At 37.7% G+C, this 14,401-nt stretch overlaps 1 protein-coding gene across 8 annotated transcripts in view; it reads right to left on the reverse strand.

Moving 5' to 3' along the window:
* The window catches only part of UNC13B (unc-13 homolog B), a 237,437-nt gene that overhangs the window by 124,741 nt on the left and 98,295 nt on the right, over window positions 1-14,401 (reverse strand). For all 8 annotated transcript variants that reach the window (XR_009251620.1, XM_058694990.1, XM_058694991.1 and 5 more), the window contains exon 7: window positions 11,169-11,226. Coding sequence is in view for 7 of the 8 variants with exons in the window: in XM_058694990.1 (XP_058550973.1) it covers window positions 11,169-11,226 (58 nt within the window). In the remaining variant the exon portion in view is untranslated. The remainder of the gene's footprint in view (window positions 1-11,168; window positions 11,227-14,401) is intronic.

Here is a 14,401-nt window from a genome sequence, read left to right on the forward strand (position 1 = left end):
TATCACTTTCTATAGTATACGTTTCTTAATCAAAGATTTTTACAGTGAAGATGTTACATGCATGTCTAAGGTTTTGTTGTTTTTGTTTTTTTTAAACTAAAAAGGGGACTAATTTAGTATGTTGGGGCAGGGGAATGACAATTCTTCGCAACACCCTACAAAATAACCACAAAGTTTCCCTCACAACTTTTGAATTCTAACACATTATCTGGATATAAACTGCCAGAATTTCTTAACTCAGTAACAAATGTGTGAAATTCAATCTAGCAGGGTGAATGAGGACAGAGGAAACATTCCTAGTGTATTCAAGGCCAGAATTTCAGGGAAACAGACCTTTGTCATGGGAAGCAACTCAAGAAATAATCTATTCCCTATGGCTTCAATAAATTTTTAAAACATAGTAAGAACCCAAAAGGGACACTGATGAAGGGGTGGTCAAATCTGAACTATAATCAGCTGTGAATATTTCACTGTAATATATGGTACTCTAAGACCAACTCAAAGGATGGAAAAAATAATCAAAAGGTATCTCTGATATATATACACATATGTTTGGACAAGTGTAAAACCTCTCAAATGATTAATAAGAAACTGCTAATGATGACTGCTTCTGAGGAGAGGACCCAAGTATCTGGGTATAGAAATAGAAGAAAGACCTTCTACTGTATTCTCTTTAATATTTTAAAGTTTGTGTGCCATTATGTATGTTTTCTATTTAATAAGTGAATTAATTTAAAAATAACACAAAAGGCAAAAGGCAAATAAGAAAAGCATATTTTTCTGAACAAATTATATCCTATGAGATTTTTGCCATCAAAGGGTGGTAGAGTAAAAAGAACATGGGCCTTAAGAGACAAACGGACCAAGGTTTTATCCCCAGTTCACCCACTCCCTAAGAAGTGACACAAAAGAAGATAAATGCTGGGAAGACCTGAACAAAAAAATACAAAAAATACAAAAATAAAAAAAACTCTGGTCTGCTTTCTTCACAATACCATGCAAAGTGGCCACCAAGATTTATAACAAGGAAAGCAATACACTGCACAAGTTTTAATGAGACCAAATTTTGACATTGAGGGCATTGAACAGAACCCTCAAAATTCATGTCATGTACTTAAAGCCACATTATGACAAAAAGTGACTAGGAAAGTTAAGGAGCTAGAACATCTCTTTTATGAGGTTGCACTACAATGGATGGAGCTAAAAGCCAGCTGGTACAGGGACTACATAGCCCACTTAACAGGACTTGAATTTAAATGACAGTGTAAGTATTATGGCTTTGAGGAGTGGACATATTGGTAATTAAATCCAAGGTGACAGTGTCCCTGAGGAACCTGGGATACAGGAGTTCAGTAATTTCTCAGGTCTCCCAGGACTATCTTGGGTACCTATTACCCAATTTCAGGGCAGGGAACTGTTTAAGAAGGCTATCAAAAGTCCTAGTAGATCATAGAATGTTTTGAAGGTGACTGCCATGCAACAGCAACATAGCACTGACTGCAAAAGGATATAGAGGACACGGTGTTTTCTGTCACTTCAAAAGTTACAGTGAGGGATTCTAGATCTCTTCAAGACACTGTTGGAAAATGGATTCATCCAGTATATACTCCTACAAGGATGCTAGCCCTAGTTCAGACTGTGAAGCCACAAAGTTCTCTAAGAATTAGGTCTCCTGATAGGCAGGGGCTATCAGCATGGTGGCTATCCTCATCTGGAAATAGTAATACAGGAAAGAAAATTACTGGAGAATAGGCCACAGGATCTGATGCCAGCCAAGCTTCCTTTTTATCTAGAACTGTGCAAAGTGGTTAGCTCTGATGGTCAGGAAGTCCCAAGTCCTCTCAAGTTGGTGTCCTCTGGTATAAAATACTGGGGGTGATGGGGCACCTGGGTGGCTTAGTCAGTTAAGCATCTGACTCTTGTTTTCAGCTCAGGTCGTGATCTCATGGTTTGTGAGATCAAGCCCCATGTCGGGCTCTGTGCTGACAGCACAGAGCCTGCTTGGGATTCTCGCTTTCCCTCTCTTTCTGCCTCTCTCTCTCTCTCTCTCAAAATTATAAAATAAACATTTAAAAATAAATAAATAAAATGCTGGAGTGGTAGTCTCATAGTCTACTCTATATGATCATACCTTGATGCAGTACGTACTTGCCAATTGGGTCCACTCCTTCTGGCACGGGGTGGGTCCAAAATGGAAGAAAGGGATTCTCAATCAGAAACAGATAAAATTTCCTGGCTACTAGAATCCACCGTCTCCTGACTAGGAAAACAAGTCCTGGCCCCTATCAGGAAGCAACCATAATACCCCATAAGCTTAAAGTTAGTCTTGTTTATGGTAGGTGGAGAAATAGGATTAAGAGCAGTATTGGCAGTATCTGCTCAGAGTTTTGAGTTTGGTTGATTTTGGTCAAGGAATTATACTATCATCTGTACAGTGCACAGGAATCTAATCTTCCAGATGGGGAATAACTGGTTACATGTATAGAATGGCCCATTTCTCTGCCTCCCTCAAAAGATAGAATATTAGAAAAAAAGCCATAGCATGGCAGTAGACAATTTTAGATGGAAACCAAGAACAATAGGGGTATATAAGAGGATTATGTGAATGTAGTACAGAGTAGATATATGCATGTCAGACATGATGGCTTAACAGTAGTGGGAAACACTGAACACCTCTAGCTTCCTGTCAAAGAATCAATAATATCAGCATGAAAGATCAGCAAATATAACAAAAAGTTGAAGGGTAAGTCATTTTATACAAACATGTCTCTTTTGGATATGTTGGTAAAAAAAAAATCCTTTTGCAGTTAGTGGTAGTCAAGTAAGATGTCACCACTTGGTAGCCAACCTGCGTATTAACTGACAATACTTCTCAATGTTTGGTCACTGGTATTTATGGACGTGACTCACACCCAACTCTTCTGAATCATACTTTAAGAAAAATTTTAAACAATATGTTGAGTTATGCCCTATTTTACTAATTTAAAAGACTGATTCATTCTCAGGGAATTTTGGTTTATAATATGATATGTCACTATTTATAATAAATACTGTAACAAGACCAGTGAAACACACCCTTCACAGACAATCAGAGAAATCTCTGAAACAGCAATGGTGGGCTATATCTCAAAACTTCAAGCCATCTTCAAGGTCCTAGTACAAATAAAAATAATAGACCCCAAACCCTTTTTATTTCAGATATAGTAACTGATTAGGAGAGACCTTAGGGATATCACCAATAAAAGAGACATTGAAACTTTTAAGAACCACTTAGCACTCTCAATCAAGAAATCACTGGTATTATTAAACTAAAATGTGTCAACTTCAACAACCAACTATTGTTCAATAGAGTCTCAAATCCAAACTGAAAAAGTAAATCTACATGACTTGCCTCCACATTGTCAGGCCTGGGACCATTTTTAATATTTATTGTTTCCGTAATTATCATACACCAAATGCATTTGGAGAAAATCCTCAAGTACAAAAAAAATAAAAACAAAAATAAAACTTTCCTATATTCCTACCACTCAGAGCCACTATCAGAGCGGTATTTCCTTGGAAGTTTTTTTCCTATGTTTATGTGTAAACAATTTTTTAGATAATTGAGATCATATTATTTAATTACCTAAGAATCCTCCTTTTTAAAACCTATTCACATAAATGTCTGCTGTATCTTAAACTATTTAAAAGCATAGTACTCCATTACATGGAGATGCCACAATTATCCATTCTTCCAATATTTTTGCATTTTTTCTCCACTATAATTAAAATCTAAACATAAATGTTCCTTTGCATCAAGTTACTTTCCTTGAATATCTCCTAGAAGTAAAATTACTGAGTTAGAAAGGTTGTGCTAATTTAGACACCCTAGCAGAGTATGTGAGTAATCATCTCATCAAATCCTTGCCAGATACTAAATCACTTTTTGATTCACTTCTCAATTGCAGCCAGCAATACCATCATTGATAATATAGCGGGGGGGGGGGGGGGGGCAGTGGGGATTGTAACAGCCAGACATGTATAAAAATTGAAAATAGCAGAAAGTTGTAGAACTTAGTAGTCCTTAAACTGTTTTGTGTGACAACATGGTGTGCTGCTTCATTCTTTGACAAGACGTAGGTAGAAATATCCTTACTAAAGAATGAAGTTTGAATATCACAGAAAATTTAAACACATTTGGAGAAGGAATAAACCAGTTTCTCTCTCCACACCAACTTCCTATTATGTTTAGCCCTGTGGCTAAGGTAAATATTCACATTATACCATTTGTTGCACATGAGATTTGTATCTAATATGCAGACCAAATTGCACAGCCTCAGAATATCTCAATAAATCGAACAAAAATTACTCAAATATGAAAAAGCTGCCATGTACATAAGACCTGCAAAAGTAAGCAGGAGGTTCAAGCATGCAAAAAACATGCATCTGAGGGTGTCTGCCACCAATCCTAACAACTGACTTAGTGTGAAAATAAGACACTGCAGTTAAGTAACTGCTTATGGCACAGATATGTCTTTGTATACTGGCATTCACTGAAATATCCTAGATCTTCTCTAGTTCTTGATCATTGGTACACAGAGAACATTTTTTTTTAATTTTTTTTAATGTTTGTTTATTTTTTGAGAGAGAAAGAGTGCAAGCAGGGAGGTACAGAGAGAGGGAGACAAAATCTGAAACAGGATCCAGGCTCTGAGCTGTCAGCACAGAGCCTGACTTGGGGCTCACACCCACGAGCCATGAGATCATGACCTGAGCTGAAGTCAGATGCTTAACAGACTAAGCCACCCAGGCACCCCCACAGAGAACACTTCTAAGACTTCTCTTAATCCTGCCCAAGTGGCTCCACTAGGACCAGAGTCTCACTTTGCTACTTCTAGAGAGCCCAGGATTCATTCACAGCATGTGCAACTTACTGGAACACGGAAATCTCCATGATGGCCCATCTGCCTAGACACAGCACCGAGCCATTTCCTTTTTTGTTTGTTTGTTTGTTTTGTTCATGTAAGCTCTATGCCCAACTTGGGGGCTTGAACTCATGACCCTGAGATCAAGAGTCACATGTTCCACCAACTGAGTCAGCCAAGCGCCCCAAGCCATTCCCTCTTTGGGGTCCTACTGTTAACCAGAACTCTAACCCAGAATGTAAGACGAAGTCCCAATATGCCTACTCTGGTGACTATCTTTCATTTTCCTTGCATCTCTCTCCTGTCACTCAAATCAAGGAAATCTTTCCTTAGTCAGAAATAGGCAGACTAGAGTGAAGCCCTCCTTCCTCCTATAATATTCATCTGAAACATTTTGCACATTCTCCAGAATATTCTCTTTCTAGCTTTTAGGAAACTAAAGCCAAGAAGACCATTTATTCTGCTCTTTGCCTTCCATATCTGTCCCTGAAGTAATGGGCACAAGACAGCCTAGTTGCTTGAACTGGCAATAATAGATGGGATAAAAAACATAGGTATATAATAATTACCTTCTAATATATCACATATTACAGTTACCAAAGGAGACTAAAACATCCTAAGATGAAAGTGAGAGCAGAATGTTATTACTGGATATTAAATTCACCATCAGAAAGGTTTGCCCCCAAAGAAAACACTGGGAAGTATATAGTTTACCCCAATAGTTCTAAATAATTCTATCACTTTTTTTTTTCTTTTTTTCAACGTTTTTTTATTTATTTTTGGGACAGAGAGAGACAGAGCATGAACGGGGGAGGGGCAGAGAGAGAGGGAGACATAGAATCGGAAACAGGCTCCAGGCTCCGAGCCATCAGCCCAGAGCCTGATGCGGGGCTCGAACTCACGGACCGCGAGATCGTGACCTGGCTGAAGTCGGACGCTTAACCGACTGCGCCACCCAGGCGCCCCTCTATCACTTTTAAGAGTAGATACAAATAATTGGGACCAGAGAAACCTTCAAATCAAAATGAAGACTAAAGGCTCCTTTAGAGGAGCAGTCATTTCTGAAAATATTCTGAAGACATCTCAAAAGTAACTGCAGATAACTGACCCTGAAAGAAAGGGTAGTGCAGGACCATCCATGTGAAGGTATCTCAGGACTAGGAAGTTATAGGGTCATATGATACAACAGCTAAAAGAAACCTAGAGACCATTTAGACCAACTCTCCCCTTCTATACATCAAGAAACTGAAGTAGACAGTAAAAAGACTTCTAAAGTCACTCAGAGAGATAGGAGCAAACCCAGATCTAGAACAATGACTCAATTATTCCATTACTCTTAATAAATCTTACCTATTAAAAGTAGTACATTGTTGGAGGCACCTGGCTAGCTCAGTCAGAGTATGTGTCTCCTGATCTCAGGGTCATGAGTTCAAACCCCACATTGGGTGCAGTGATTACTTAAAAAAAAAAAAAAAAAAAAATGGTGGTACATCGTTAAATATACTTAGAAAATGTAAGGTGCAAAACGGGATTAAAAAGTCATAATCCCAGGGTGCCTGTGTGGCTCAGTCAGTTAAGCATCCGACTTCAGCTCAGGTCATGACCTCACGGTTCACGAGTTCGAGCCCCAAGTCGGGCTCTGTGCTGACAGCTCAGAGCCTACAGCCCACTTCAGATTCTGTGTCTCCCTCTCTCTCTGCCCCACCCTCCCTCCCTCCCTCTCTCTTTCTCAAAAATAAACATTAAAAAAATTTTTTTAAAGTCATAATCCCATAGATGAATAAAGAAGATGTGGTACACAGACATAATGGGATATTACTCAGTCATAAAAAAGAATGAAATCTTGCCATTTGCATTAACATGGATGGATCTAGAGGATATAATGCTGAGTGAAATAAGTCAGTCAGAGAAAGACAAATACCATATGATTTTACTCATATATGGAATTTAAAAAACAAAATGAACCAAGAAAAAGAGACAAACAAAAAACAGATTCTTAAATGCAGAGGACAAACTGGTGGTTACCAGAGGGGTGGAGGTAGGGAAAGAGGTGAAACAAGTAAAGGACATTAAGAATACACTTATCATGAGCACTGAGTAATATAAAGGATTGCTGAATCACTATACTGTATACCTGAAACTAACATAATACTGTGTGTTAATTATACTAAATTAAAAGAAGAAGAAAAAAATAGTACCATATAAGTGTTATAGTTAAGTTTTTGAATCCTTCAAAATAATCCCTGCTGGGATTTCATTTGGAACTACACATTGATTTCTTTTACATTAAAACTAGAAGAATTTAAAAAAAAAGTCAATTCCCCATATCAGAAACAAATTTGATTAATATTCTGGTGCTTCTATTTCCAGATATTTTCACTCTAATTGTATAAATACATTTATATACATGTATTAATCTGCTTGGCTGCCATAACAAAATGTCATAAACTAGGTGCTTAAACAGTAGAAACTTATTTTCTCACAGTTTCTGGAGGCTGAAAAGTCAAAGATAAAGGTTCTGGAGGGTTTGATTTCTAGTGAGACCTCTCCTACCTTGCAAATGGCCACCTTCTTTCTGTGTCCTCACATAGCAGAGAGAGCTCTGGTGTCTCTTCCTCTTTTTAAAAGGGCACCAGCCCTATTAGATTAAGGCCCCCCAATGACTTCATTTAACATCTTCTCACATGTTCTATCTCCAAATACAATCACACTGAGGGAACACAATTCAGCCCACAGCATTCCACCTCTGACCCCCCCAAATTCATGTCTCTATTGCATGCAAAATACATTTTTTCCATCCCATCAGCCCCACAAATCTTAACTCCAACTCTAAAGTCTAAAGTCCAAAGTCCAAAGTATCACGTAAATATCAACTAAGTAGATACGAATGAGACTCCACGTATGATTCATCCTGAGGCAAAACTCCTCTCCAGCTATGAACCTGTGAAACCAAACAAGTTATGTGTTCCCAAAATACAATGGTGGGCATGCATAAGAGAGAGATTCCCGTTCTACAAGAAAGAAAAAGAAAAGATGGAAAAGGTAATGGATCCCAAGTAAGTCCAAAACCTAGCAAAGCAAATTATATTAGATCTTAAGGCTGTAGAATATTTCTCTTTGTTTTGACATCCCACTGGGGTGCCAGCACCTCCACAGCTCTAAAGGATAGCCCTGCCCCATGGCTTTCTGCATTGCTCTATCCCTCTGAAACAGAAGGCAACAGCATTAATTGCCCTTTGGGCCTGTGCTGAGAGTGGCAGCCCTGATAATCTCTGAATCAATCACCTTCCAGGTCATTCTTCCCTTTCCTCAAGAAAAAGCACATGTTCACAGCCAAACAACACCATGGTCTGATCCTGCAGAATCCAAGAAGTCTAACAGTCTTCACTGCCTCCCTCTTTCTTTGTCCCAATTAGTTGAAACTGGCAGTGTCTCTGCTGATATCCCATTTCTACTTCTAGATTCTGCTGAGTTTGCTGGTTAATCCATAGACCAAACCCACGATCTCTTTATTGTTCTCTTCAAAACAAACTTTCTCATTTTTTACAATACAAATTGGCTAAGGAACTAAATTATGGTTCCTTTTTACTTAACAATTCCTTCTTCAATTCAACTCTCTCCTCTCTCATTTTACTATAGACAGTAAGCAAGACCCAAGCCACATCTTCAATACTTTGCTTAGAAATCCCCTTACAAATTTTTATCTTTCACAAACACAACAATTTAGCCAAGTTTATTGCCAGTTTGTAACCAGGATTGCCTTTCTTCCAGTTTCCAATAAACTGTTCCTTACTTCCATCTGAGACTACTCCAGAATGGCCTTCTATATCCTTATTTCTGCCAACAGTCCCTTCACAGCAATCTTGCCTTTTTCTAGTAAGCGCTGGAAAATTCTTCCAGGTTTTACCATCACCCAGTTCCAAAGCCACTTCTTCATTTTTAGGTATTTGTTTACAGCAGCACCCCACCTCTAGGAACCAATATCTCTATTAACCTGCTCAGGCTGCCATAACAAAATACCATAGAATGGGTAGACTTAACAGAAATTTGTATTCCAGTTTTGGAGGTTGGGAAGTCCAAGATCAAGGTGCCAAGTGATTTGATTCCTAGTGAAGGTTCTCTTCCCAGCTAGCAGATAGCCAGCTTCTTATGTCCTCACACAGAGAGCTCTGTTGCCCTTTTCTCTTATAAGGGTACAGACTCTATCAGATTAGGGCCTCATTCTTATGATCTCATTAACCTTTATCACCTCCTCAGAGGCCCAATCTCCAAAGAGAGTCATACAGAAGCTAGGGCTTCAATGTATGAATTTTGGTAATGTGCAATTCAATCCATAGCAAGAAGCCTTAAATTACACATACACACAAAGTTTTATATACTTTTTTTTTTAGATTTTATTTTCAAGTCACTTCTACACCCAACATGGGGCTTGAACTCACAACTCCGAGATCAAGAGTCACATGTTGTTCCATCTGAGCCATCCAGACACCCCAATTTTATATACTTTTTAACTTAAACTTTCATTAAAATGTCCTTTTTATTATTCAAAGCATAATTTTAAATAAATGCATAATATTCAATCTTATGATCATTTACTGTTTAACTATAGTCATTTTCAAGTTTTTTTATTTAAATAATTTCATAATCAATATTTTTGTACACAAACCTTTGTCTACTTCTCAATTACGTAGGATAAACTTTCAAAAATTCAACTGGTGAATCAAATGATTTTCTAATTGGAAAAAAAATACCAGTAATATAAACAACCAAAAAGGCAAAAATTATTTTTTATGATTATTAATGGATATTAAAGAATCAGGACAACCGGTGAATCAAATGATTTTCTAATTGGAAAAAAAATACCAGTAATATAAACAACCAAAAAGGCAAAAATTATTTTTTATGATTATTAATGGATATTAAAGAATCAGGACAACCAAATAAAATGTGTGATTCGTGACTGGATCATACAGTGTGGGGGGGGGGGCAGGGAACAGCTATAAAAATATTTGGGGGACAACAGGGGAATTCTTAATTTGCACTATATATTAGATAATATTATTGTGTGAGTGTTAAATTTCTTGATTCTAATCATGGTATTCTGGTTATATAGACTGTCCTAGCTCTAAGAAGATACAATGCTGATGTGTCATGAAGTCTGAAGATTATATCCAAATGATTCAGAAAATATGTGTATTTTGGGGTATGTAATTCCTAATCTGAAATGGGACAACAGTAAAAACCTATGTCTTAGGGTTATTGTGAAGATTAAATAAGTTAGTACATTTTAGCTCTTATAGCAGCATCTGGCATACTCTAAGACCTCAAAATATGTTACTTAGTATGGTTTTTCTTATTAGAAATATTACTATAACCACTGCTTTCAACCAGGAGTTGTTAAGAGTTTGGCATCTGGTTCAGAAAAAAACTACAGTAACACAAAAGAAGCACAACACACACACACACACACACACACACACACACACACACACACCCCAGAGGTTGAAAACTGAAAGAGAATAGACTCCAAGTCAGTCCTTTAGTGTTTCCTCAAGCTATTTTGAGAGAAACTGAAAAGGTAGCCAATGCAGGTCTCATTTCAAGAATGAATCTTTGTAGTCTGGGCAAATTAATCTCAAGAGAAATGACAAGTTCTCTCATTCAATTGTTTATCAAACTTTATTGAGGTTTACTATACTATGTATCAGGTATGGAGAAAGAGGCTAGGAATATAAAATAGAATAATGTCTATGCCTTTAAAAACCGTGTTGTCAAAAAAAAAAAAACTGTGTTGTCAAAGAAATAAACATAAATTACAGTATATAATGGGTTATATGATGGATGTGTGCACAGAGTACTCCGAAAGGAGAGGTGAGACACCTAAGCAAGACATGGGGGAAGGAGGAAATGGCAAGAAGAATTCCCAGGGGTGATGACATTTAAACTGAGCTTTAAAGAACAGTAACAGATAAAGGAGACAAAATGGGAAAAATCATTCCTCCAGGGGTAAAAGCTTGCAAATGGAGATAAAATATGAGCACCACTGCCCTGCCTATAGCCACACATAATCAAAAGGACTCTTCCTAAAGCCAATGGTCAGATAACCATTGAAGATATAGGCCTGAATATGTGTGCTTCCAGAATATCTTCTGTTTACACACATCACTTCTCCACCCTCCCCAATTAAAAAAAAAAAAAAAAAATCCATGTTTGGAGAACTGACAGCTGTGATTAAGGAGATTCAGAGACAAGTTTCTCACTTACAACACTGGGCGGCAGCAGTGGGTAATGGCTTCCTCTGGCTTTCTTCTTGAATATAATACTAGAAGCAGAAAGGAGAAAGAAAAAAAACAGGTAAGAGGCCCAAGTAAAGCAGGAAAAAAAAAATCAAAACAAACAAATGAACAAAAACAATCACAGCTACTTCTAAAAAAGTTTAGCATTTGACTAAAGTCAAATTTTTATTGAACAGAAACAGATCGTCCTGATTTCCCCGTGTGATCCTGACATATAGGCCAGACTATGAAATATGCGACTGGTCCAATGTAACAGGCTAAAGCAGGATAGCAGAAGGCTGCTCTGACCTCGGGCACCTGGGTATGCACATGCTCTGCCAAGCAGCTGTAGAAGGCTTAGTTTAGAAGCCTTAGAGGGCTTATGGCTAATGTACAGATTTCCCCATTTGGGTGAGAGAACTGAAAACCTCTCTGAAACTGAGTTTTCTCATCTTTAAAAATGTGTTTTTTCCCTCACAAGGTCATGTGGAAAGTGGAATTACATATTTCAGCCTGTAAAGCAACACCTAATTCCTACTAGAGTCCCCTTCCCACTTACATTCTAGCTTCCCCAAGCCAACACCACCATCACAATCAGAAAAAACAGAGTACTGAAGTCATTAAAAAAAAAAAAAAAAAAAAAAAGGTTCTATAAAAGGGAGAACTAAATGCAAGTCTTGAGGATGGGCAGGGTTTGTAAAGGCAAAACAAGGAGAGAAAGGCATAAACAAGTTAACACAGGTATATAGTCTGAAAAACAGAATAGTTTGCTTCAGAGCCTACTGGAGGATTCGATTCAAAAGATATAATTTGGTCCAACAATTTGCAAATAGAACATCTGAAGTTCTCATCCTGACTCTGCTACTAATTACTATGCTCTGACGTACTGGGCAAGACAGAGCTCTCTAACGTTGCCAACATATGAGTCACTCATTCAACAGGTATTTCTTGAGTAACCCTCATGTACAAAGGTCTTGATAAAGTTTGTGTAATATGGTAAGGAGTTTGGACTTTAATGTGTTGGGAAGCCATTTATAATTTTAAACACAAGAGGGATAGGACTCGATTACACTCTAAAAATCCTTCTGGCTGCTGTGTGAGGTGAACCATAGGGAACAAGAGGCAAAGACTAATTTTGTCTGCAATAATCCAGACAAAAGTTTACAGCAACTTACATAGAAGTATTAGTGGTAAAGGGCATTTCAAGTAGTTGGATCCAAAATACAAAACACTTTTTGTACATAAATATACTATTATATGAAAGTATTTTACAAGCAATAAACTATGATACAAATATCAGAGGGAGACACTGCCATTATTGCCCCAATAGGGAATAATCAGAAGTCAAGCACAACTTAAACAATTTAATAGTAATAGTAAAACTGCCAATCATAAAAATGCTCACAAATTCTTGAAGGTTAAGCAACCCACCACTCCAAAGTAACAAGGGGACTTGCTTATAAATAAGAACCACTACAAATGATGATGATTTGGTAGGCAGTACATAGATCTAACAGTAAGAAAATTCTGTAATTTTAATTTTTCATTTTTTTTAAAAAGGCTCCATGCCCAACATGGGGCTTGAATTCATAACCCTGGGATTAAGAGTCTCATAATCTACCAACTGAATTCTAATCAAATTCTAAAGCTTTAAATATTAAACTAGAAGAACTGAGATCTAAGAAGGGAGAGTAGATATTTTCAAAAGACCTATTTCAGGAATCTCCTCCTAGCCCAAAGCAGAAAGACAAAGACCAACTAAAGCTTAATTAATTAATAATATTAAGGGGGCACCTAAATGGCTCATTTGGTTAAGCATTGGACTTTTGATTTTGGTGCAGGTCATGATCTTACAGTTTGTGAGATCAAGTCCTGCATCAGACTCTGGACTGACAGCACAGAGCCTGCCTGGGATTCTCTCTCTCCCTCTCTGCCCCTCCCCCACTCACAAGCACATACTCTCTCAAAATAAATGAACTTTCAAATAATAATAATATGGGGCACCTCAGTGGCTCAGTCAGTTAAGTGCCCGACTTCAGCTCACGTCATGATCTCACAGTTCCTTATCTTGAGCCCCACGTTGGGCTCTGTACCAGACAGCTCAGAGCCTGGAGCCTGCTTCAGATTCTGTGTCTCCCCCTGTCTCTGCCCCTTCCCTGATCACTCTCACTCGCTCTCTCAAAAATAAACAAACATTAAAAAAAATTTTTTTTAAATAATAACATTAAGAGACTGGGCCCCTGGGTAGCTCAGTCAATTGAGTGCCTGAGTTTTGGTCTTAGCTCAGGTCTTGATCTCAGAGCAGTGAGTTTAGGCCCCATGATGGGCTCTAGGCTGGGCGTGAAGTCTACTTAATAATAATATTAAGAGAACTAAGGAAAAATCTATCATACCTATGTACAAAAACAAAACAAAAACCAGAGGGGCACCTGGCTGGCTCAGTCAGTAGAGCATGCAACTCTTCATCTGGGGGCCATGAGTTTGAGCCCCATGTTGGGGGCAGAATTTACAAAAAAATACAGTTCTAGAAAATTATATCCAATCTCGTCATGAATATACATGGAAAAATTCTAAAGAGATTACTAAGCCAAATCCATCACATATTATTTATCCATAATATGTAACTGTTGTAAATTTATATGTAAATATGTATGTACATATGTGCGTATGCATGTATGTTGGTATATAAATGGCCATACATCATGACCAGGTAGGCTTTAAATGCAAGGACGGTTCAATATCTGAAAACCTATTAATTCACTACAATAATTCACCATGATAAACAGATTAAAGAAAAATTCGTGGTCTAATGGATGCAGAAAAGACTTATATTTTCATGACAAAAATTTGTAGACAATAAAAACAGAATTATCTCAATCTGATAAAGTACCTATCAAACTTTAGGGCAAACATCATACTTCAGGACTTAAGAAGTATTCCCCTTATGGTCAGGAAAAAGACAAGGCTCCCCACTTTCACTACAACTATTAAAAATTATACTGACAGCATCTGGGTGGATCAATCGGTTAACCATCCAACTCTTGACTTGAGCTCAGGTCATGATCTCACAGTTCATGAGATTGAGACCTATATTAGGTTCTACCAGGACAGCGCGGAAACTGCTTGGGATTCTCTCCCCACCCCCCCGCCCCTCCCCACTTACACACATGCTCTCTCTCAATATAAATAAACTTTAAAAAAAATACTACACTGGATGCTTTA

Source organism: Neofelis nebulosa, chromosome 12 (assembly GCF_028018385.1).
Source record: "Neofelis nebulosa isolate mNeoNeb1 chromosome 12, mNeoNeb1.pri, whole genome shotgun sequence".
In the NCBI taxonomy this organism is placed as follows: domain Eukaryota; kingdom Metazoa; phylum Chordata; class Mammalia; order Carnivora; family Felidae; genus Neofelis; species Neofelis nebulosa.